The sequence below is a fragment of the Dicentrarchus labrax genome, unplaced genomic scaffold (genome assembly GCF_905237075.1).
Source record: "Dicentrarchus labrax unplaced genomic scaffold, dlabrax2021, whole genome shotgun sequence".
NCBI lineage: Eukaryota > Metazoa > Chordata > Actinopteri > Moronidae > Dicentrarchus > Dicentrarchus labrax.
In genome coordinates, this window is record NW_026136715.1 from 29,611,583 (window position 1) to 29,638,399 (window position 26,817).

Below are 26,817 nucleotides of genomic sequence, written 5' to 3' on the forward strand. Positions count from 1 at the left end.
TTTGTATGATTGACAAAACTGAAGGACCTTTATTGTTTAAAGGCACAAGACAGAGGTCTCTCTGTTTTTTTTGTTCCATGGCTGAAGTTTTTTCACCATCTCATCTGCCAGCCAATTACAAATTCCTGAACAAGCAAAGGGCGCTGTCTTAATCTCTACAAGTCATGAAAAATGAGAAAGTATTTAGCAAACAGTCCCTCAGTTCTGGCTTCACAGTAGGACATTTACTATCCACTGTTTCTCTTAATCGCATATTCTGCAAACCACCTATCATGCCATTTGTAGTATCATAAAAATCATCATCTTAAAACAAGTAAGCAATGCCTTGACAATAAACAAAAATATTATCCAGGATAGCATTGGTGCATTTAGAAATGCAGTTGGATGACAGTAAATCATCAATAAAATTGTATAAAAAATAATTTCTTAAATAAAAGCAGAGACAAGGAACAAATAAGGAATATTTGATGTATGTGCCGTTGTGGTTGCTAATAATTCATCATCCTGACATACAGTGGACTTTATGTCCATCAATAAAAGTACAATTTGACCTCCTTTTATTTGCCTGGTCACATTTTTAGTCCCTTTTAGGAATGACAATGAAATCATGTACTAGGACGGCAAAGCAGAAACATAATTTATATTGCTGAAAAACTAATTGCAAAGGACTAAGATTGAATATTTTAAACATTAGTTTCAATTAAATGTGATTTTTGCAAGTCCTCTCAACCAAACAATCAAACACTGAACTGACAGGACAGTGAAAATAATACTACATACCGTCAGTGCAAAACATGTATTTACAGACTATTGAAGTGGTTAGAAATTTTACCATATGTCCAACTTGGTCACAAAGCGAGCTCTTCCGAGAACTACTGAGGTCTAAGTTAATAACAGGACATGAGGGGATGTGGTCCTGCTTTTAGTGCATATATTCCAGTTACTTACACAGTAAATAAAAATTTAATAAAAGTGCAACAGTGATAACGAATAATAAAGCATAATTAAAAGGTCAAATAAAAGATGTCATGAAGGCAGTAAGGAAACCTTTGTAAGGGATATACTTTGGTCATTTGCTGTACCCCAGCCTTCAAACTGTGAGTAGCAGTCACTTTTTCACACAATTTCAAACATGTACTTATCTCACTCCAAGGTGAAGCTGCAGCCTTATCTTTATAGAGTTTAAGAATTTTCCATTTATAGTGTGGAAATTAAAATGTCTTCTCACATTACTCCTCAGATGATTGATGATTACAGTGTCTGTTCAGCTCAGCTTGCTAGTCTTCTCCATTTTGTGTTAGCAAAGAGAACAATACAAAGTGCAAGACAGGCAGTGTGTTTCCTGTTTTTTTCAATGCCTGTTGTACTACTAAACTGATAACTTTCAATTTAAACAGGTCACTACTGAATGTGAGATTTTTGAAGGATCATTTTCAGTGGACACAGAAGCTGTGGTTGTGGTTGCTAGGGGCAACGTTTTTCTAATGATCTAAGAAGACTGATGCAGACTTACTAAAGAGTTACTAAAGCCCTGGCACTGCCTGGGTCTACTGCGCATGTGCGTTGCGGAACATCTTCCTTTTTATTTTTCCACCATTAGAGCAGCCATGGGTGTGCCATGTGATTTATGTGGTCTATGTGAGCAGCCATGCAGTGCATTCTGGTAGCATTTTAGAGGAAGCGGTGTCATGTTAGCTGATCCTCATTTGCATAAAGTGGAAGTCCATGCTTCTTTATGCAAATCAGGAGCGTCCGGCAGCACGACTTACCACCTCTGGGCGGCAGTGGCACAGAGGCAGAGCGGGCCGTCCTGTCACATGTCAAAGTATCCTTGAGCAAGATACTGAACCTCAAATTGCTCCCAACGCTGTGCATCGGTGTGTGAATGTGTATGAATGCTTTAGTTTCTGTTCGATGGGCTTTGCCATCGCTGTGTGAATGTGTGTGAAAGGGCTAATGTAGCACGTAGTGTAAAAGTGCTTTGAGTGGTCGGAAGACTAGAAAGGCGCTATACAAGTACAGGTCCATTTACCTCTTACTCTCGCAAAAAACGTTTAAATTAACTGTTTTCAATCAAAAACAAAGAAAGATTCAGCAACTGCGTGGCTTATTTCTTGCTTAAAACGTTTTTCGAAAAAATATTTCGGTGAACTAGAGCAAACGTTTTTTGTAGCCTTTTGCAACTACAAGCGTCCAATGCTGGGAAGTGGTACGACCCATAGCATCCAAAAACACCCCTGTGGACACGTACCATCAGGCATGGCTGCAGCAAAGCTTCACTAGAGAGTGGAGGTCCAACCATGGTTACCAGCAAACATAGACAGTGATCAGTATCTGTTCATAGTCATATCGAAATTATATCTGCAAATATACACCTTTCAATGTCTATATCTGTAGAATATGTCATAGACATGAAAAATATAGTTGTAGTTCACCCATGATAGATGGTGAACAGCTTCCAATGATAACTTCCTAGATGGTTATGTATAACAGGTTACTGTACAGCTACATCAATCTCAACTTTTTTTGGCTTCAGAAGGGGGAGCGTGACAGAAAAAAGTTTGACTGAGTCATGATAACACTGTAGCCACTTAAATATTAAATAAATATGTGTGTGTTGGGGAATGCCTACATGCGAATACAAATTGGACAAGGACAAAGGCTCGGGACCAGGCTGAGTCTGGGGGTCCGAAAGGACAGCAGGACGTCCAGAGTGGCATCAAATAGTGATGTAGTGCTGTCGCAGTTTTGCCACAAGGAACTCGTGGGTTAAATTATGTCTTGTGATTATTCCAACAATCTGAAAGAGATGGCAAACACAAGTTTGTACAGACACAACATAATTCACTGCATGCTGGACTAAAACAAAACAGTAAGGTTTTTATTAGGAGTTTTCCCTGATGTGTCAGGATCCAATCACAGCGTTTAAAGGCATACTATGCAGGGTTTTCCGTTGCAGTTTGTAAATGCACCATTCAAAGTGGGCCCCTCCTCCCTGGCCCAACAGAGAGCAGAGTGAATAGGTGTGAGGGAGTGCAGTTACCGAGAACAAACCAGTGAATCAGAAAACTAATACCTTCTGGTTGTTTCACAGCTGTTACGATCTAAAGTCCCTGACACACATGGTTCTTAATTTTGGGCCATTGGTGAGCATCTGTAGCCCTAGTTTTTGCACTTGTTGGCCCTTGTCTGCGGCTATTCCAATCAGGTGAGCATGCTGAATCAACAGTGAGAAATATTACTCTTATTGGCAGTTTAGCTGCACAGAATCAACCTCCATCCATAGGGCAGCATTTGTTTATATCTGCAGTCTTGCAGAAGGTGCACATTGCCGGATTTTGTGCCGAAGCTGCACTGTCTGCTGTGGCTGTCTGCTGTGTGTAGCACACCCCAGCCCTCGGTCAAACAGACACACACACCGCAACTCTTTACACATTTGTGGTCTTGTAGACTACAAATTTCCACACTTTGTTTTAGCTCTGTGTCAGTGCTGGAGAGGAGAGGGACATATACAGTGATATATGCTTGCTATGTTTTTGTAGCATGTAGCATAAGTCTGTTTTTTTAGGAAAATCGTACCTGATATGCCTTCAAAAGTTCATACTGGAGGTACTGAAAACTTTAATCATCATTTTGGGACAGAATGACTCTCTTTCCATGACTACTTACTTCTCCGACAGCATTGGTTACTGGTAAGTGTCGCAGTCCCATGGTTCTGAACAGGTTGAACACCTGGGAAATGCGGGTATTGGGGGACACTGTGTAGGGACACGGGTTCATATAGGGTGTGGCATCCTAGGAACACATGGAACATGATCTTAAAATTTTTGTTGAAATTTTTAGAAATCTTGTTCAATTTTCAAAGTTTAAAACGGCCGTACCACTATCATGCGGGGGTTGAGCAGGGCCAGGTCCAAGTCATGGATGTCAGGGTAACGTGGGTAATCTTCAGTCATCTCTGCATAGGACAACCTGGGCTGAGTGGCACTCTGTGATGAAATGTAGAGACATTCACATGTACATAACAAATTTGTCAAGAAAATTACTCTTACAAATATATTTGTGTGTGTGTGTCACTGACCGACTGGTTCTCAGCATAGCAGACCCCTCTGATGAGCAGGTTGACCAGCTGGGAGCGGAGGATGAGGCCATGGAACGTGAGTGGTCGGAAGCGCTCCTCCATGGTCCACTCTTCACTGGGAGACTGATCTGGGTACAGGTTTGGGTAGGGAGCATACCTGCATGTGGACAGCAACAATACAACAATTACAGGAGGGCTGGTTCAGTGCTAGAACACCAACTGTGAACCTATTGTGACCCACCCACTGGTTTGTGGAGTACCATTTTGAACTCCAGTTCAGCATTATGGCCGTTGCCATGATGTTTTTTGCAGCCAGCAGTGGTGATGTACTGCAAGTTAGGCTGCTCTCATTGGCTGCACAGTTTTAACTAGTCTGTAGCAATGGCAGCTTTCCTGGTCTCACACATTCTCATATTACAGATGAACAGTACACTAAAATACGTTTCTGAAAAGGCTTGAGGAGAGAAACAGGCAATGCAATAACATTTCATATTTGATCAGCACTGCATAGTTTGACAGTTTGAAACACAATGTGTATGAATGTGTATGAATGTGTAGTTTCCGTTCTGATGAGCAGTTGGTACTTTGCATGGCAGCCACTGCCATCAGTGTATGAATGTGTGCAGATGGGTGAGTCTGGGATATGTAGTGTGCAGCATTTTTAGTGGTCGGAAGGCGCTATATAAATACCATTTAGCCATACCCTCAAGCAGTGGTCGCCAAAACTTTGTGGGGGATCGCAAGACCTTCTTGATTTTAAGAGGTGAAGTAGTGAACACAGTAACTTTCTACTCCTCCGACCTCTCAAAGCGCTTTTACTACATGGCATATTCACCTATTCACACACATTCATACAGTGATGGATGACCCATCACAAACAGAAACTACATATACAGTTGTGCTCATAAGTTTACATACCCTGGCAGAATTAGTCATTTTTCAGAAAATATTAATGATAACTGTGTTTACTCTTTTTAAATCATAATGACAACAGAAACTACCCAAATGACCCTGATCAAATGTTTACATACCCTGGAGATTTTGGCCTGATAACATGCACACAAGTTGACACAAACGGGTTTGAAGGGCTACTAAAAGGTAACCATCCTCACCTGTGATCTGTTTACTTGTAATCAGTGTGTGTGTATAAAAGGTCAGCAAGTTTCTGAACTCCTGACAGATCCTTGCATCTTTCATTCAGTGCTGCACTGACGTTCTGGATTCTGAGTCATGGGGAAAGCAAAAGAATTGTCAAAGGATCTGCGGGAAAAGGAAATTGAACTGTATAAAACAGGAAAGGGATATAAAAAGATATCCAAGGAATTGAGAATGCCAATCAGCAGTGTTCAAACTCTAATTGAGAAGTGGAAAATGGGGGATTCTGTTGAAACCAAACCACGGTCAGGTAGACCAACAATGATTTCAGCCACAACTGCCAGGAAAATTGTTCGGGATGCAAAGAAAAACCCACAAATAACTTCAGCTGAAATACAGGACTCTCTGAAAAAAAGTGGTGTGGCTGTTTTAAGATGCACAATAAGGAGGCACTTGAAGAAAAATGGGCCGCATGATCGAGTCGCCAGAAGAAAGCCATTACTACGCAAATGCCACAAAGCATCCCGCTTACAATACGCCAAACAGCACAGAGACAAGCCTCAAAACTTCTGGAATAAAGTCATTTGGAGTGATGAGACCAAAATGTAAGAAGAATTTACAGGAACTGGAGGGTTTTTTCCAAGAAGAATGAGCAGCTTTACCATCTGAGAAAATAAAGCGCCTCATCCACAACTACCACAAAAGACTTCAAGCTGTCAATGATGTTAAAGGGAGCAATACACGGTATTAAGAACTGGGGTATGTAAACATTTGATCAGGGTCATTTGGGTAGTTTCTGTTGTCATTATGATTTAAAAAGAGTAAACACAGTTGTTTGATAATAAATGGCTTCACCCAACCACTAAACATAAGTGAAGAAAAGTTTTTGTGTTATCATTCATATTCTCTGAAAAATGGCCAAGAAATCATAAATTCTGCCACAGTATGTAAACTTATGAGCACAACTGTACATTCATCCACTGATGCACAGTCATCAAGAGCATTGGGTTCAGTATCTTGTGCAAGGACACTGGGGATCGAAACGCCAACCTTCTAATTAGTGGACGACCCGCTCTACCTCCTGAGCTTCAGCCACCCAAAGCTTGCAGCATCTGGTATTCCTCAGAAGTCTGTCCTACCTCCTCTCTAACATCTGCTGCAGCAGGTCCTCTCCCTCTTCTGCAGGCTCTACCACAGTGTTCTGCTCATCGCAAACATTCCTCAGCTCGCTGGATGGGTATGACTTCATGGACTGGCACCGCCGCCGCTGTTCCCCCGCACGGGACATTACACTGGATTTCTACATGTGACAGTGAAGGGTAAGTTTATACTGATAAATTGAAATTGTAGTGGTGCAGATCCGTTTGAACACCCCCAAACCCCACCACTGTCCCAAACAGAACATCTTATATCTAAATTAGCAGTTTTCTATTGGCAGAAGGGGCATATAACAATAGAATGAGCCGTTTGTATCTACAGAGGAGCGGGTCCTCTTCTACAGAGGCTGCCATGTTTCTACAATAGCCCAGAATGGACATACCAAACACTGGCTTTAGATAAGACCATTTCTGTTTTTCATGAGTTTCATGGCCACCCTAGTTTCTCCTACATTCTTGGAAGGCTGAGCTGGTTACAATCTGCAACTTCACCACAAGATGCCACTAAATCCTACACCGGGCCCTTTTAAATCTAGGAAATCTGAATGATATTGGTGCTTTATTACTTGCTGAGGCACATTCAAATAAAGAGAAATGCAAAAGGCTGTTTTTATTTTTTATTATGCACCTAAAAGGCATTTGAGCCAAATAGAAAATATTTTTCTTATTGATTGATTTCATTAAAAAATGTCATGGTTTCAATGTGTGCTTAACTGATTCAGAATGCAATATGGATAAAATATTATATCATGGTTTTTCCTCCTCCATACTGATTCTGCTAGTATTGTTGGATGGCCTGGTTCAGGTTAAACAGAGTCAGAGTAGGGCGGGTCATGACTTCACTGTTCTGGGGGGGGGTGTTGCACAGAACACTGCTGGGAAGTAACAGGGTCCCGTTTTGGGGCTAATAAATAACCGATATCGGATTGGTGCACAGGGACACATACTTACTGATACACCATACCACATTTTAGGCAGTATCGGAGCACTTTCTCATACTAGTATTGGAACAACTCTAAAATATATATTAGGGTATAGTACATTTTCAGGAAAGAAAAATAATCAGACAGGGACGTGTTTTTGTCCAATCCAGTGAAGTATCCATTAAATCCAATATTTCCATGAAGTACTCCTACTCATTAAATTGAAATTTTGCCCACACTGGCCTACTGCATCCAGAGATATTAAAGCATAGGTCTAGCGTCAGTATTGTAGGTTACTGTAGAAGAGAGAACAAAATAAACTAGGATTTTTATATTTGGTCTATCACTGCTGACACTACACACAGACCTCTACCTCCATCTACTGGTTACACCGTTAAATAAACTTCTACATAGAAATCATGAATGCAGTGCTTTCAAGAGAAAAAATCGTTTTTATAAAATAAGTGAAAGGAAAGAAGAACTTAGAAGACAAGGAGAAAATTATGGGAACCAAACAGCTCTTTGAAATAAAATTTGACAATAGCTAGAACATACAGACTTTATGTCCATGCTTTACCAGGGTGTCAGTATCATTAGAGATGTTTCACAGAGTCATTCCTGGCTGCTGAAATGTCCTCAACCCCCTCTTTATCCAACTCCCTCTGGATACAAGGCTGGGTTTTAACAGCTAAAAATGTTCAATGGCACAGGACATACCTTGAAGCGGACGTTGTTGCTGACCAAGATGTTTCCCTTCATGAAGTCCTGTTCGTTCTGCCGGTTTTCAGTGACCACGGGGAAGGCGTGGTAGACAGTGGTGCGCAGAATGCTGACTAAAGACTGGACCCGGGTGTGGGGGTACACGTAGGTCAAGTTAGGCTCCATGATATCGCTGGCGGTCAGCCTTGGAAAGATGAGGGAAATGATACACACGAGCAACATGAACACACAGGACACACTGATGTTACAATTCACTGGATCCTTAAAAGGGGAAACCTTTGACCTGGAGCCGGTTGCACCAACAGGGCAGAACTCTATTCATTTTCTTATCTCAATGTCGGTAAAATTGCCTTTCCCTTTTCTTTGATGCCACAAATTAGAAGTGATTAGCGACAAATTGGCAAGATATCGGGAGATTGTTAACAATGTTAACATATACAAGCAACACATGCTGCTAGACAACAGCCTCTGTCAAATACAGACGCTCTGGGACCTGGGAATAAGACTCAAGAATCTTTCTTGGCTTTGGATGGTTGTTTTTACTCAGGCGTGGTAGATTCTTGCAAATGCCACTAGGAGCACTAGGAGGAGCCAGAGTAAAACCTGAAAAACAGAAGTTTCAGCAAATATGAAAGAAATATATATATTTTTTTAAAGAAATTACCTACTGCAGCTTTAACAAAGACCAACTTAGCAGTTAAAACCAGGCTTGGTACAGACGAGCTGACGCAAGCAATCTCTCCAGCGGATGCTTGCTGATATCCAAAGTCAAACTTAGAGAAGGGTCAGAACTCCAAGAGTGACAAAAAAGACCTAGCACTTAGACTTCTAGTAATTTAGTGGCAACAGGGTGGGATCAGAAAGAGGGAATCATTATCGTTCAGGAGGCACAGGCTTTCAAATATGCAAGTCACCAAACTAGCACAGGCGAGGAGAAAACCTCAGTACGCCTCAGGAAAACACCACCCGGCACAGACTGGCGCTTTGCACCACACGCCTGCACAGAAAGAGCTCTTAGTCTTGTTGTATCTTACTTGTCCATCTCAACCTCAGTCTCCCACTCCAGCAGTGGCACTCCTCTCAGCTGGATGTGGATGTCATAGATGCCCTTGTTGAAGAAATCTCCAGTCCACTTGGCAACCTGATAGTCAACACAAAACCAATTACCACATGAACCCAGCAGGAAATACATCACTGTATCATACAGAACACATTTACACCAACACTATTCATTTTCAAGACTGATGTAAGATAAACCATTTCATATATATGAATTTAAAAAATAGTGGTTGATAGTAGTTATATTAGAACAGTGTACCATTAGAGTGATCATGATGGGCAGCCCATATGCGATTTCATTGGTGGATTCAATGAGGATGACAGTCAGACTGATGGTCATTCTGACCACGCCTCCAAGGAAGGCGGCAGATCCGATGAGAGCAAAAGTCCCAGAGTAGATGTCCATTCCCAGTTTCCTGAAAGAGGACAGACACACATTAAGAACCAGTATCAATCCAAGTGTGTAATCAATGTGTGATGAAAGGAAGGTGAAAAACAGCAGTGGTGGGGTGGATGGTGAGAGTGTGTGTGAAGAGTGTAAAGATTTGAGCTAACAGGCGATCAAAGTAGAGAAAGTGAAAACAGACATGTAAGCAGTATCCACCATGTGGAAACGAGCAGCATGGACGTTAAATCACTTGGGTGACACCCAAGCTTTGTTTAAATATGCTACGCTAAAATAGTTCCACAGCAGCCACACTGACAAGGCTGCCTGCAGATGTGTCGGAGGATGTTTTTGTTCATCAGCTTTGTGAGCACAGACATCGGTTGATGCAGATTATCTCAAAATGCGAAATAATGGGGCAATTAATCGGTCAGTGACGGGATACAGACTTGAATGGAAATATGCTTGTGTGGCTTCCATATCCGATATTTCAGAGCCATTTGAAATAGGGTAAAGCCAAACATTAGTCATTAGAATATTACAAGAACCCTGATCTTACACTTTGAGGATGTTGGCAACCAGACGTCCAAAAGCCGCCCCACAAAGCAGTGAGGGGACAAATAGGCCACTGGGTACAGACACACCGTAGGTCCAACAGGCCAACAGGAAGTACAGCAAGAAGAACACTGCCAGAGTCAGAGGACTGAAGGTACCTGATGGGAAGAACAGGAGGCAGGGGTTTCTTATGACAAGACAGTGAATATTATCACCTAAAATAGCAAGCTGGGAGGATTTCTCATGCTGCTTTCCACTGTCCTTTTAAAGAGAGCAGATGCAAAAGTGGGTTTCACAATTTCCCAAAACCCACTCACTTTACTGTGCCAAATGTTTAATGAAAGAAACTAGATGCGGCTCTATGCAAAGAGCAAGTGAATATTAAAGGACCAGCGTGTAGGATTTAGCGGCATCTGGCAGTGAAGTTACAAACGGCAACCACTTGAATACAGCACAGCTTTCCAAGCGTGTAAGAGAAACTACGGTGGCTGCAAAACTTGCAAAAACGTGAAAGTCCCTATCTAGAGCCAGTGCTTGGTTTGTCCGTTCTGCGCTACTGTAGAAACATGGCAGTTCAACATGGTGGACTCCGTAGAAGAGGACCAGCTCCCTCTGTAGATAAAAAAAGCTAATTCTAGATATAATAGATCCTCCTAAATGTTACACTGGACCCTAAAACTTGACAATACAATGACAATAATAGTGATAATCCCAACAAAAACAGCAGGTTTCCAACACTGCTAACCCCCAATCAAGTACAGACAAAATAAGAAATACATAAATCGAATTATAATGTCTTTTACTGCAAGTAATTCAAGGGGAAATTCCCAAATTATATGACTGAACTAATACAGAGCTGTTAAGAATGTGTGTATGCGCTTATCTCACCATCCTGGTGGAAGAGCTGATGGATGGCAGCCTCCTGTGGGTTGAAGAACAACGTGGCCATGTCATTGTAGGTCTTGTTGGTACAGAAGAACTGGCGGATGGTTGAGTTGATGTCCTCACTGCCGGATCGCTGAAAAAAAACCTCAAAACTTAATTTTGAGATCATAAATAAATTATTCTGAATGCAGAATAATTTATTAAGAATTATTTAATACCACATGGGATGTAATTTCATACCTAATTCATGTCACATTGGTTTAAATATGAAAGTATAATGGAAAACTAGTGATGACAATATGACCTATGATATTGTTCAACCTGCTGATCACAGAGAAATCAGTCAGTACTTCCTTGCTGTATATAACAATAATTCCTAATGATATAATTAATCAAATGAATGCTACCCACACTCAGATTAGGACCAGAAAATGGATGACCAATGAAACACCATGAATAAAGGTGTTGATACATGGTATATAACAAAATTAACTAACTTTACAAAAAAATAGTTAAAGTGTAAAACCTTATGTGACGTATAACTTATATAACTATATATAACTAAACCGAGAATGAGGTTCACCTTTTTTGCTGTCCTGTCTACGAGAACATAAGCAGATGTACTTTTTAATAAGATTTCCTCCATTTATGATAATTTCTTTTGGCTTAATGATGAAAACTTCTTATAGGCTGAACAGCCTCCGAACAAGAACAATCCACTATCACAGCACTCACACTGTCATTTTATAGGTCTCCTGACAGCCTGCAATCACGTCCAGAAACACTGAAGGACTACTAATTACTGTCTACTGCAGGCAGGAGAAATTATTGAAGACTCAAGACTCTATACCTAGCAAGGCCTTTTCACAAGGAAACTCAATTCAGTGCTTTTAAAGTCTTCTCAAGACTTCTGTCTTCAGAATTCTGTCGCATAAACACTGTACTGAACATTGAAAGGCTCATTCAGTTGACCGTGAGAGTGGACCTGTGCTAAGATGGAGAGCTGATACTTACTGTGGTGTTATGGGTTGTGGGGGCAGACAGGTCACGACATTCGCCCAATAGCATGGAAGCTGCAAATATCACCACTGTTGTCACCAAGGAAACCAGCAGACTCTCTAGAACTCTGGAAAAGTACAGCAATCGGATTAACTGATATCTTGAACTGACAGATAGGATGATTTGTATGAAGATGGACTTTTCCCTGTGTGAACAGGTGACGTAGCAATCACCTGATAAACTTGGCCTTGGGGTGAATGTGTCTTATGCGATACTTGGCCAGTCCCTTGTTCATGCAGTTGAAGAGCGCCCCCAGCAGGCCACCCACCACCCCCATCAGGACAAAAAAGGCCAGGTCCACTGCTGTCCAAAGGTGACAGTTCTTATCTCCATCAGGACACTGATGAGAAAGTTTTTGCAACAGGGTTAAACTCATACATTACTGTGCTGATATGTTATATCACACTGAGAATGAATAATAATAAGACTGAATAGTAATTAAAACACATTTTGTTCATACGGTACTTTTCAAGATACTCAAAGTCAAAACTTGTTAAATAAAAGATTCTAGAGAACTAACAAACAAAAAAAGACAAAACAGTGTGTAGGATTTAGCAGCATTTAGTGATGAAGTTGCAGACTGCATTCAACTTATCACTGCTCGCATTAGACAACCTGGGAATGAGAACAGGCTGTGAAGGCCGGTAAATGGACTGTATTTGTGAAGCGCCTTTCTAGTCTTTCAACCACTCAAAGCGCTTTTACACTATATTCGCCACATTCGCCCTTTTACATACAGTCACACAGTGATGGCAAAGCCCATCGAACAGAAACTCATTCATTCACATTTACACACCAACGGGATCAGCAACGGGAGCAGTTTGGGGTTTTGTGTCTTCAAGGTTACTTTGAACCAACAACCTTCCAATTGGTGGACGACCTGTTCTACCTCTGAGCCAGTCTCCCTAGAAATTAAAGTGGCTGCAAAACTTGTCACAAAAACGACAAAGGCTGTGTCTGTCAGTTCTGGGCTACTATAGAAAAATGGCGGCCTCCATGGAAGAGGACCCACTTCTTCTGTCGATAAAAAGGGCTCATTCTAAAGGAAATTTATATATTCAGATGATTAAACACTAATGAAAACATTCCCATGAATATTATGTTCAGTTTCTGCGAATAGACCCTCCTCCATCCTCCTGAATGTTACACACTGGACCTTTAAGTCAAACATTAAAATCAGTTCTAAAAAGGTGAGTTCTGAGTAATTGCTTGACAGTGAGCCCAGGTCCGGTGTTTGGTCTTCAATGGTGCAAACAGAAGGTTGGCGCCTAGAGGAAAGGAGGCTGCAGGAAGGAGTGTGGTGGTGGAAAAGGTGAGTGATGTAAGAAGGTTCCTGGTTATGGAGGGCTTTGGGAGTGAGGAGAAGGAGTCTGGAGTTTGGAATGGTTCTTTAGGACAGGAGTGGTGTGGTCATGAGAGTGGGAGTGAGTGAGCATGTGAGCAGCAGAGTTCTGGATGTAATCGAGATCTCTTAGGGACTTTGGATGATGTACAATACAGAATAATATTGCAGTAGTCGAGTCTGGATGTGATCAAGGACAGACATTTTAAGCAGCAGAAAATGAAGATAGGATGAGACAAGGTATGTTTTTCAAGTGTAGAAAGACTGAGATTAGCCAGAGACATTGCTTTTGAAAATTACTCCGAGGTTGTGGATGTGTTGGAACAGAGACGGAAAGGAGGAGGAGGTGCTGTTGATGCTGATGAACTCTTTTCCGTCTATGAGATTTAATTTAAGCCAGGAGAGGGCAGTACCAGTGATGATGGGGGATATTATACTTGTATAATGACTAAGAATAAGTAAAAACAAAAAATACATTTAAACACGTATTTTGTGCCAAATGAAGAAACAACTTCAGTAATAGACTCTTTACCTTGAACTCTCCAAAGTTGAGCAGACCAGGGAGCTGGAAGGAGCCCCACTTGTTGAAGTTGATACCCGAGCGGAAAAAGTTGAGAGTGAAGGTGGCTGACATGGAACAGAAGAGCTGGATAGGGAGAACAGTTAATCATACTACTTGATGGTTAGTAGCTATGTGCTTGTAACTGTATAACAAAGCTTTCTCTCTGACAGACATATTTTGAATAACATTAGTTGTATGTCTTGATTGCAACAAAGAAGTCAGACTCAGACCAGTCTGTCTTCTGCAAGAGAGGCAAGCCACACCAGCACTTAGCACCCCCTTAATAGGGCCCCCGCCAGTTGATTTTGATGTGCACAGGCTCAACCCCCGGGAGTTACACATTAGCTAGCTCCATGCAGGTAGATGAAAACAACCGTGATGACGAAGATGGAGGTTGGAATATGTCGAGTTTGTCATGTTCAAACGTGTTAAGAGTGTTCGGACATTTCATACAGAGTACAGTGGATTCATGTCATTTCTGCTGGCTTGGATATAAACTGACAGCTGCTGGATGAAACATTGTTGGTAAATTGATTCATGTCCATTATTTGCAATGGCAGACTGTCAGATGCTGGCCTTTTTGACTATCTAATCCAAAATTCTTTGTTGCCGCTTGTGTTGTTGACTGCTGGGTTATTGTATTAATAGCAGGACACACATTGCTTGCAGACTTGTAGCTCAATTTGTTGTCATGTTTGGGTTTATTGTGTGGTTGTATTGTGTAGGCTTTATGACTGTGTGGCTATATGAGCGTCAAGCATCACTGAATGTCAAATGCTGAATGCCTGTTTAGTCGATTTTTTTATCCTTTATCTGATCTTTAGAAGTTGTAATTCTTGAACATCAGCAGGTCTCTATTTAATGATAGAGCTATGACATCGTCCATGGTAGTGAAATAGCACACCTAATTGTAATTTCTCTCCATTTTGCCCTCCCTGGTTGTCTTTACGGCTCTGCAATGAGACATCGGCTCCACGGCTGCAGCCTCTTACTTTATTTGACTGGCTGTCTGCATGCCAGGCACACTGTACCATGGAAAACAATGATTTTACAGGCGACATGTTTCTAGCAATTCATTTCTGTGTGACTGGCCCCTGAGGCTTGCTCAACTGTTGGCAAAAAGGGGACTTAGGAAGGATCAACTGTGTTTAGTGAAAAGAGCTTCTGGGTCAGTGAAGTGAATATATATATATATATATAAGTAAGTAATATATAAGTGAATATATAACAATAATAATAATACTAATAAGTACAGTCTAGACCTGCTCTATTTGAAAAGTGTCCTGAGATAACTGTTGTTATGATTTGGCGCTCTTAAAATAAAAAAGAATTGAATTGAATTAAATGAATTGGCTGACACTGCCATCTGTTAGCATGGCTGGAAACTACTGAGTCATCAAGAAGAACAGAAATGTCTCAACCTTCTTGGTGTTCATTGGATAAGGTGACGTACCACTTTCCAAGTGAGGGCCTGGTTCCAGAAAGAGGAGCCCTCCTCAAGACTGAAGAGCATGCCACCTATAGGAGCACCAAAGGCAGCAGCTACTCCAGCAGCAGTGCCCGCTGACACAAAGTCTCGCTTGTCCCTGAGGAAAGACAATACCATAAGCTATGCCTGCCAACTTATATAATACATACATCCCACATCATAGTTCCCAACCATTAACTTTTTGGGGGGTTTCTTTTTTATTTTCTCCCATTAGCAATTGCCAAGGCATGCTTTTCCCCACTGTGCTAATCCCGTCTTGTCACCCACTGTATTAAGGTCTATCTCGTCTTTAACCACCTGTGTTTTTTTTTTTTCTCACAAAATAAAGAGTGTGTACCACAGCCATACCTGTCGCTGCGGAAGTAGGGAAAATCAAATTTGACCCTCTTGAAAGTGATGCTCTGAAACTGATAGAGGGAGAAAACAACTGATGAGCCATAGAAAAAATCAAATGCATCAGTGGCTGGACCATTTAACAGGCAATAACAGCCAATCATTTTACTGAATCAAACTGTATCCAGTAAAATCATATCAAATTCTGGTATCCACTCAAATAATTTCAACTTCATCAATCTAAGTCAAGTACAGTTGAGATGAGTGAAACCCTATCTCTATCAAGCCAAATTAGGTCAAGCCAATTTGAGTTGTGTCGAGTCGAGTCAAGCTTAGTAAGACTGAATCAAATAATTTTAGATCAAGTTCACTTAAACATTTTCAAGCCCTATTAAATTAAATTGAATTAAGTCAAGTCCAGTTATATATCAAGTCAACAATATACACACACATACATCAATCAGCCATATCATTATGAACACTGACAGGTGAAGTGATTAACACTGATTATCTGGTTATCATGGCACCAGTCAGTGGGTGGGATATATCAGGCAGCAAGTGAACATTTTGTCCACAAAGTTGATGTGTTGTGTGGAAAATGGTCAGCATGAGGATTTGATCGACTTTGACAGGGGCAAAATTGTGATGGCTTAACGACGGGTCAGAGCATAAAACAAGAGCAGAACCTTCAGCTCTTGTGGAGTGTTCACGGTCTGAAGTGGTCAGTACCTATCAAAAGTGGTCCAAGGAAGGAGAAGTGGTGAACCGGAGACAGGGTCATGGGGAGTGAAGGCTTGCCTGTGTGGTCTGTAACAGACGAGCTACTGTAGCTCAAACTGCTAATAATAGTTAATGCTGGTTCTGATAGAAAGGTGTCAGAACACACAGTGCATCAGTTTGTTGCATATGCCACAGACCAGTCAGGATGCCCAGGTGGTCATAATGTTATGGTTGATTGGTCTATATATGTGTTTATGTTGTGTTCATGATTTTATGGCGGTATACCTGAGGAAGGCCAGCTCCCACAATGGCTCCACTGTGTATCATCGGACCTTCTTTCCCCACAAACAGACCTGAGTGGACACACACTGAGTCAGAGGCACTGTCCACCCACCTGCTCGCCGCTGACTCATCACTAGTACTGGACATAAATGATGGCTCTGTTTGATAAGTCAATGTATCTTTATTTCATATCATGATAAATGACACTTCACGTGAATGGTTACTGCTTTGCATGATTCCACTTCCAGCGTTGCAGAGAGTGGCAGCCTGACACAGCAGCTCTCTCTCCCCGCTTGTAGAGTATATATTTTTTTCTATTTTCTTTATTCTTCATGCTACACTCCCCAGTCTTGCTGTGCCAATTTGAATTTCCTCTACCCGGAATCAATCAGAAACATTTTATCTTATCTTACATCTTTACTCTCTTCACATGTTTCTGACTACAAATCTTTTTTACACATTCACAAACTTGAATCAACTTTTTTCTGTAGTGGTGAAAGAAGTACTTCAATCATAACATAAAGCAGCTACAAGTAACTTTCATTTTGTGTTGATTCTGGTGGCCCCTGTGAACAAAAGCAGCAGCGTTTCTACCACCTTGTTTTATTGATTTCAAGGGAATCTGACCGAATCTGATCCGGAGGAAGGCATTAAGAATACAGAAGTATCATTTATTGCTGAGGGCTCGTTTGTTTATGTAGATCATACTGAGGCATCAGTATGAAACTGAGACTGTTTCATTACCACTTAAAAACTTTAAAGTTATGTTCCTTAAATAGGGGTAGGTGTACCCCTAGGGGTACCTTGGAGTACTGCAGGGGTACTTTACTATATGAGTCGTGCATAATTCCTAAACTAATTATACTATAATTCAACTCAATTCAACTCAATTCAATTCAATTTTATTTGTACAGCGCCAATTGATAACAGAGGTTATCTCAGGACACGGGGTATTTGGCTGAAAAAATATTTCAACAGGGTTACATTATTGAAAAATGTTTCAGAATCACTGGTTTAAAAAGGACCAGTGTGTAGGATTTAGTGGCATCTAGAGATAAAATGGCACACTGCAACCAACCAACCTGGGCTTGAGAACAGGCTGTGAATGTGTAGGAGAAACTACGGTGGCCACCAAAACGTACAAGGTCCTGCCTAGAGCGAATGTTTAGTTTGGTGTGGTTTGTCTACTATTCAAACACGATTTTTATTTTCAGGTGCTTGTACACTAATGAAAACATACGTTCAAATATCATATCCCTTTAGATCCTCCTAAATGATATGATAATAAAACATGTAAAATAACTCCATTACAAGCGGTAAAAATCCAATTGAAAAAAGTACAGAAGTATTCGCATATATACTGTTGTCAATGATCCAGATGCAGATGGTACTACCCTATGTACAGTTAGCAGGTTTAGCCCATTGGTTCCCAACCAAGGGGGTTGGGTCTTAACAAAGGGTCACCAGATAAATCTGACAGGTTGTGAGATGATTGATGGGAAAGGAAAGATGAAAAAACAGTATACAAATCTGTTTGGGCTATCTTTTTTTCTCTAATATGTTCTTTGTTGTAGAATACTGGATAATTTGACCTGTTAAGTGAAACCATATGACAAGTTTTTTTAATGCAAAGCAACTTGTAACCTCTGATGTCAAAGTAGAAGAGAAGTAGAAAGAGGGGGGAGATGGGAATACTCAAGCAGAGTTCCAAGTACCCAGAATTGTACTTAAGTACAGTACTTGAAATAATGTACTATGTTACTTTCTACCACTTTGAAATGCTTTGCACACTACATCACATTACATACATATATATATATATATATATATATATATATATATATATATATATATATATATATATAGAAAACACATAAAATATGTTCTAATATCTTTCTAAATTAAGTTAGCAGTACTTTTACATAGTCACTGATCGAGTAAATATATGAATAGACGAGTGCTGTCAAACGATTAAAATATTTAATCACATTACTGTCATAGTTAACTCGCAATTAATCGCACATTTTTATCTATTCTAAATGTCCCTTGATTTCTTTTTGTCCCATTATTTTTTCTCATGTTAATGCTCTTATCAACATGGAAAAGTGGATCGGCTTGCTTTGTGCAAATGTTGTTTTTATTGAAAAATCATCCATTGTCGCCTGGCTTTGACGAGGGGGCGGAGAACAACAACAAAACACACAGATCACTTTGGTCTTGTCAATGGAACCATTTGGCAACTTTTTAAAAGTAAACTTTCCATTCAAAATATAATTGGCATCCATTTCGGCATCTCGCGCTCGCCATCCACTCAAAACGTAACGTCTAATACTTTTGTGCGGCGTGCCTGTTGTTTTGTTTGTGGTCTAGCTAGATCCGGTGTGGTGTTGTAGTTTTTCTAACGTTACTAGTTGTTGCAACAGCATAGGAAAAAAACTACAAAGTGTGCTAGGCCAAAAAGAACGTTAATCTCGCGATAAAAAATTGACGCCGTTAAAATGGGTTTGCATTAACGCCGTTAATAACGCGTTTAACTGACAGCACTGGAATATACACATATTTAGATTTTGGTGAGTATATATTGCACACAACTATTTGTCATACTTTACCTCCAGCCACACTGAACAGGACCCCGGCAGCCTTGCAGAAAAAAGTTCGCAGCCGGACGATTCCAGGAATTTTCACTCCGTTCAAGTAACTTTTGATTTCTGGGATCCCCGAACCTGCAGCTACTGGCTGGATACAGAGATAAGAGATAAGATAAGATAGACTTTATTGATCACAGACTGGGTAAATTCACTTGTTACAGCAGCTCCAGAGGTAACACAGCAGAGAGAAAAAAATACACATTACAGGTGCAAGTTAATTTATTTTACTAATTCAATTAAAAAAGTGAAACTCATATTATATAGATTCATTACAAACAGAGTAAAAAATGTCAAGCCTTTATTCCTTTTAATTTTGATGATTATGGCTTACAGCTAATGAAAACCCAAAATTCAGTATCTCAGAAAATTACACAAGACCAAAGTTTGGACACACCTTCTCATTTAATGGTTTTTCTTTATTTTAATGACTATTTACATTGTAGATTCTCACTGAAGGCATCAAGTGTGAAATAACGCAAAACATGTTTTATATTTTAGATTCTTCAAAATAGCCACCCTTTGCTTTGATTACTGCTTTGCACACTCTTGGCATTCTCTCCATGAGCTTCATGAGGTAGTCACCTGAAATGGTTTTCCAACAGTCTTGAAGGAGTTCCCAGAGATGCTGAGCACTTGTTGGCCCTTTTGCATTCACTCTGTGGTCAATCTCATCCCAAACCATCTCGATTGGGTTTAGGTCAGGTGACTGTGGAGGCCAGATCATCTGGCGCAGCACTCCATCACTCTCCTTCTTGGTAAACAAATCTCCTCTGCTTGTTGCTTTTCCTTAGCAGCATTTTTTTGGCAGCTATTTGACCATAAAGGCTTTATTCGCGCAATCTCCTCTGAGCAGTTGATGTAGAGATGTGTCTTCTACTAGAACTCTATGTGGCATTCATCTGGGCTCTAATCTGAGGTGCTGTTAACTTGCGATTTCTGAGGCTGGTGACTCGGATGAACTTATCCTCAGCAGCAGAGGTGACTCTTTGTCTTCCTTTCCTGGGGCGGTCCTCATGTAAGCCAGTTTCGTCCCCATGTGTGACTGCACTTGGGGACACATTCAAAGTTTTTGCAATTTTCCGGACTGACTGACCTTCAGTTCTTAAAGTAATGATGGACTGTCGTTTCTCTTTACTTAGCTGATTGGTTCTTGCCATAATATGAATTCTAACAGTTGTCAAACAGGGCTATCAGCTGTGTACCAACCTGACTTCTGCACAACACAACTGATGGTCCCAACCCCATTAAGAAGGCAAGAAATTCCACAAATGAACCCTGACAAGGTACACCTGTGAAGTGAAAACCATTTCAGGTGACTACATCATGAAGCTCATTGAGAGAAGGCCAAGGGCAGCGCTGTCAACAAAGCAAAGGGTGGCTACTTTGAGGAATCTAAAATATGAAACATTAGTTATTTCACACTTTTTTGTTTACTACATAATTCCATGTGTTCATTCATAGTGTTGATGCCTTCAGTGAGAATCTACAATGTAAATAGTCATGAAAATGAAGAAAAACCATTAAATGAGAAGGTGTGTCCAAACTTTTGACTGGTAGTGTATACACACACACACACACTCACACTCACACTCACACTCACACACACACACACACACACACACTCACACACACACTCACACACACACTCACACACACACTCACACACACTCACACACACACACACACACACACACTCTCCATACTTGGTTGGGGCTCCTTTTGCATGAATTACTGCATCAATGCGGCTTGGAGACGATCAGCCTGCGGCATTGCTGAGGTGTTATAGAAGCCCAGATTGCTTTGATAGCAGCCTTCAGCTCGTCTGGTGTCTCTAATCTTCCTTTTGTTCAGGTCAGGCGAGTTTGCTGGCCAATCAAGCATAGTAATACCATGGTCATTAAACCAGGTATTAGAACTTTTGGCAGTGTGGGCAGGTGTGAAGTCCTGCTGGAAAATGAAATCAGCATCTCCATAAAGCTTGTCAGCAGAAGGAAGCATGAAGTGCTCTAAAAAACAGTCCAGTCCTTTTTTGCCTTAGCCCAGGTAAGACGCTTCTGACAGTGTCTCTGGTTCAGGAGTGGCTTGTCACAAGAATGCGACAGTCGTAGCTTATGTCTGTGCGTGGTAAATGGTAAATGGTAAATGGACCTGTACTTGTGTAGCGCCTTTCTAGTCTTCCGACCACTCAAAGCACTTTTACACTACGTGCCACATTCACCCTTTCACACAGTCACAGTGTGACAGCAAAGTCCATCGAAGAGAAACTAACATTCATACACATTCACACACCAATGCATGGCATCGGGAGCAATTTGGGGTTCAGTATCTTGCTCAAGGATACTTCGACATGTGGCACCAAGAGCCGGGGATCAAACCCATAACCTTCCACTTAGGGAACGACCCGCTCTGCCTCTGAGCCACACAGCCGCGTGGTGGCTCTTGATGCACTGACTCCAGCCTCAGTCCACTCCTTGTGAATCTCCCCAAAAATTCTTAAATGGCTGTTGCTTTACAATCCTCTCAAGGCTGCGGTTATCCCTGTTGCTTGTGCACCTTTTCCTACCACACTTTTTCCTTCCACTCAACTCTCTATGAATATGCTGGGATACAGCACTCTGTGAACAGTCAGCTTCTTTAACAATGACCTTTTGTGGCTTACCCTCCTTGTGGAGTGTGGCAGTGACTGTCTTCTGGACAATTGTCAAGTCAGCAGTCTTCCCCATGATTGTGTAGCCACTGAACCAGACAGAGACCTTTGCAGGTGTTTTGAGTTAATTAGCTGATTAGAATGGGACATTGTGAGTCTACAATATTGAACTTTTTCACAATATTCTTATTGGGTTTTCATTAGCTGTAAGCCAAAATCATCAAATTTAAAAGAAATAAACACTTGAAATATTTCACTCTGTGTGTAATGAATCTACAAAATATAAGAGTTTCACTTTTTGAATTTAATTACTGAAATAAATTAACTTTTCCATGATATTCTAATGTATTGAGGTGCACCTGTAGATAACAAAAAAAATAAAAATACTACGACAGTAAGAAAACAAATTTAATTTGGGTTGTATGTACAAACTATATACAGTATTTTTATATAGATGAGATTTAAAGTTAAATTATTATATTGCACAGGCTGCAGAAGGAGGTAGTGGTATATTGTAGAGATAAATAATTGCACCGGACAAAAAATATATTACAGAAATTATTTCACAGAGCTATGAACATGAAGTGCATGTAAGAAATTATATATATATATATATATATATATATATATAAATAATGAAGGGGACTATACAGGTAGTGCAAGCAAAAAAACTCGACTATAGTGTAAAAAATGACTGGTATTGTTATAGAGGTAATTGAGTCTGACAGCTGCTGGGATGAACACCATAACACAGCATGTCAGCATCATCAGATGATTCTACAGGTTAGTGTATTGTCTTGTATCACAAACATACTTTCTTTGAATTCAAAATTAAACATATAATGTAGATGTATCTGTTGATACAAGGTAGAATTGGTAAATTGATGAAAATGAACTGCATATAATGTAGTGTAACTATGTTCACCAGCTTACTGACAGTCTGTAGTTTTATCCCAAACGATAATAAATATTTGTGTGGGACTCATCTGTTCATCTTTTATGTGGGGATATTTCTCAAGAGTGGCTAGACCTCATGCTAGAATTTAATTGTTACAAATATTGTATATTATAAAACATTATATGCTTGAGGACCATTTTTAAAGGATACCTACTGTATCTGAGCAGTCTTACCTCAATGAGAATGAGCACGCTGGCGATGAAGACGAAGGTCATGTTGAATGCCAGGAGCTCCAGCAGAGACAGAGGGAAACAGCCTTTGTCAGTGCACTTCTCTATAGCTGGAGGCGTTCAGCTAAGATAGAATAACCACCAACACTGAGGATAATCCTGTCTTTTTAGAATTACAACTCTGCTGCTTTTGTTGTGATATTACTGTAGCAGCCAACAACAGTTATACACAATGAAAATATAACTTTTTCAAATGATTAAACTGTTTAATTACAGCTCCTTCTTTTGACCTTATGACCTTTTCCTTATAGAATTGTTGTAGAATGTAATATTACGACTTGTATACTAAAATTATAACATTATTATCATAACATTACAACATTGCCACGTTAAAGGATACAATCACCAACTAGAGTAAATTTAATTTTTGTGAAGAGGTGCACAAAGAAGTCCACGAACAGGCCCACCTGAAAGAGACATGAAGGCAACATTCTCTGGTCATCAGCAACGTGTTGGAATCTAGCAAAGAAAACCAAGATATCTCAAAGGCACCTACCAGGCCCACCGTGACTCCGATGGCAAACATCATCATCCACCGTACGGCTTCATACTTTTTGGCTTTCTATTGGCAGATGAAAAACTGTTTATAAAAACAGTTGAAATAAAATATCTCAAATTGAGATTAGCAAGAATCTACCAGGTCTGAACAACACTTATTCCCAGGGTGTCAAATACACTTTAGGACCCTCTAATGACCCCTAAATGACACTCAACAACACGTCAGTAACACGCTAACGTTTTGCAGTGCACCCGGTCTGAGGGCAACGGCTCATAAACAACAGAAATGTCAGAGCTAGGTCTAGGACGAAAATGAAGAATTGACATCTGGTCACACTTCATATCTGACAACAAGGACAACAAGACGGTCTGTAAACCGTGTGGAGCAAAGATTGCTGGGAAAAAAACACCAACTTGAAGTGACATTTACAGACGACTCACCCAGAAATACATGCGAAGGTTAGCATACACACTAAGGTTATTTTATCAGATAAACCACAGTGATTTAGTCGACTAAAATCTGCTAATTTTTGGTCTACTAAAACTAGACTAACACTAAAAGACTTAAGACTAGACTAAGACTAAAACTCTTATGATATTTAGTCGACTAAAACTAGACTTAGACTAAAAGATTTCAGATGACTAAAATATGACTAAAACTAAATGGTGTTATTCAAAAGACTAAGACTAAATCAGAATTTGCTGTCAAAATGAACACTGGTCAGGACAAAGTGAAAATTTCAGCAATAATGAGGAACAAAAAGAACTCTAAACCCTTGTGAAACACCAGGTTTAATATTGAGAGGAACAGAGTTAATTCTTTCGTAGGTGACAAGTCCATGAAGAATGCTAGAGAAAGATTGTAGCAGTGTTACACTGAAAACATCTAGCCTCCGTAGCTTCTTCCAAACAACAGCTGTAGTAAAAAGCCTATTTTTAGTAGCCCTATGTAGATGAAATATAGAACAACAGTCCCACTGTTGGACGTTTGATATGGTGAAGACACACAAATAAAATCATGTCTGCATTCTCAGTAGATTTTAACTATAACCCAACAAAAAACACTTTTAACTTTTCTTACCTTGTTGTCCATCCCCTCCAGAACCTCCACATAGGGCTCATTAATGCAGCGGTCATAATCCAAGCTCTGTAAAAGCCAAAACAAGTACTATTACCTGAGTCTGACATCCACTGACCCAGGGGCAGCATGAAACCATCAACACTGACCTGAGATCTTTCTCCTAATGATGAATTTTTCAGAGGTTTCTCACCTCATAGTCTTTTCTGGGTAGAATTTCATCTTCTTCATCTCTGATTTCCCCAAGGATTGTCTGGGGGGGAGAAATTAAGCTAGCCAGCTACACACAAAAAGTAGTTGAATGCGATGAATTCACAACATGGAGACATGAGATAATTGAATTCAGCAAAGTTGACTTATTTGGCAAATGTTAACACCTGACTGAGAGTAAGCCCATCGCGTAAATTTGGCATATTGATCATCTCGCAAGCAACACTTTAATTAGTGCTTTGCAATATACCAGTTGAATCAGTATACTTTTTAATTTCCCAAAAGATATAAATAAGTTCATAGTGTTTATACAACTATTTTAAAATATTTTGTTTTGAAAAGCAATGTTAAAGTTATAACTTGTGGGGCCGAGAAAACCTTATAGTAATCGAAGCCTTCAATATGCATGTACATGATTACCCAAAAATGTTTTTATATTCTATGTACTCCTGACAGTAGAATAACCCTTTAGAAACTTGACTCCAGTCATGCAAAAAACAAATAATACGTATTTGGTCATACCGCCAAATTAACAACACTTAAACAGGGCTGGATGCAAGATGACGGTTGGTATAACGGGGTACTTTAATCTAACATAACAGTTGTTGGTGCAATGCTGATTGCCATGTAACATGCCGAATTGAAGAAGGGATTCCGTTAAGCCAAATAACGCCTAAATAGTGGTATGGGAGTGATGTATCTTTATTAAAAAGAAAGGAACCCCTAAATTGCGAAATGTATAAATGGAGCTTGGTCGAAGAGCGTTGTCTCCATAAGCACAAGGAAAACCAACAAAGCAATATCCTCCTGAGGAAAATTACACCTTAAGAAGGAATTTGTTCTGTTTCAGCCTAGCTGTCGGTTATCGATTGTGAAATGATTTAAGGTCATGTGGCTTGCTTGCTTGTAAGACAACTGAACACAGTCACTGAGCAGCAGGGTGGAGCAAGCAAGCCAGAATGGCACTGAGGGGAGCTCAGGGGACATTCGGAGGAAAAGTAACCGATTATAAAATAAGCAAGATCCCGCGTTGGCCGGGTTCTTATATCTTTCTTTACCAGTTCTTCGGGTGTCCGCGTGTCCCCTTCTCTGCAGCAACATTGGCAACAAAAACAGTTTCCACAACACGCCATCTTCTCTGTTGTGTCATGCTGTATTCACGGTCTATGGTGAAACCAAGCTTGACAAGTATCCAAATCGCTTGAGAAACCTTAAAAACACATTTAGTAGGTGCTGCATCGAATAGCATGTTTTACCGAAAATAAGAGGTCTACGCTGCCACACACACTCAGCTGTGTCCTAAAACTGGATTTTAAAATTCAATGTTTAAAGCATTGTCGCTATCTTTAAAAAGTTTTCATGTTTCCAATGACAATTAAATGCAGCATGGTGGTGTCATGTGACGCCAACGGCGGAAAGTTGTTCCACATTGTCAAAACTGCGTATAATCTATGCATTTTTAAATGAGCGCATTCTCGATTATTTACATGCGGGGAGTCGAATATTAACCAACTAAATGTTGGTTTGGTGCCCCGAACAACTAATCACTTTCAACATTCAGTTAATTTTTTTTTAATTATTATTATTATTATTATTATTATTATTAAAATGTGTTATAAAGAGATTATAACGATATGTACTTAATTCCAACCACATTTAACTAAATTAACAACCATATAATAGATTCACTCAAATGTATTGTGTGCTTGAGTGTGAAAAGTTTATTAGAATCTTAGAGCCAGGATCAGGTTCATAAAAAATTATATGAAAATCGTCTATACAACATATCCCTCACGCGTAGCGACCATTGGTAGCGACACACCCGTTGCTGCTGTGTATAAACGACGTGTTTTCTCCATTGACAATATATATTGTTCCCTAATGAAACAAATGCGGCCCCG

At 40.2% G+C, this 26,817-nt stretch overlaps 1 protein-coding gene across 2 annotated transcripts; it reads right to left on the reverse strand.

The window, feature by feature from the left end:
• Nucleotides 1-26,232, reverse strand: clcn6 (chloride channel 6). Of its 2 annotated transcripts, XM_051426015.1 has the most exons (23): nt 25,975-26,232; nt 24,900-24,959; nt 24,710-24,775; nt 23,627-23,692; nt 23,471-23,537; nt 23,074-23,180; nt 19,257-19,383; nt 16,651-16,718; nt 15,661-15,719; nt 15,277-15,409; nt 13,794-13,907; nt 12,093-12,259; nt 11,875-11,986; nt 10,864-10,993; nt 9,980-10,133; nt 9,295-9,451; nt 9,011-9,117; nt 7,974-8,160; nt 6,316-6,476; nt 4,082-4,238; nt 3,882-3,989; nt 3,670-3,795; nt 1-2,800 (listed from the first exon to the last, which is right to left on the reverse strand). In XM_051426015.1, the coding sequence occupies exons 1-23, from the start codon at nt 26,047-26,049 to the stop codon at nt 2,720-2,722; spliced, it is 2,589 nt and encodes an 862-aa protein (XP_051281975.1). In that variant the 5' UTR covers nt 26,050-26,232; the 3' UTR covers nt 1-2,719. The 2 variants fall into 2 exon arrangements, with proteins under 2 accessions (XP_051281975.1, XP_051281976.1); XM_051426016.1 differs by lacking the exon at nt 25,975-26,232 and having other exon boundaries at nt 23,627-23,710.
• Nucleotides 26,233-26,817: the final 585 nt, after the last annotated feature.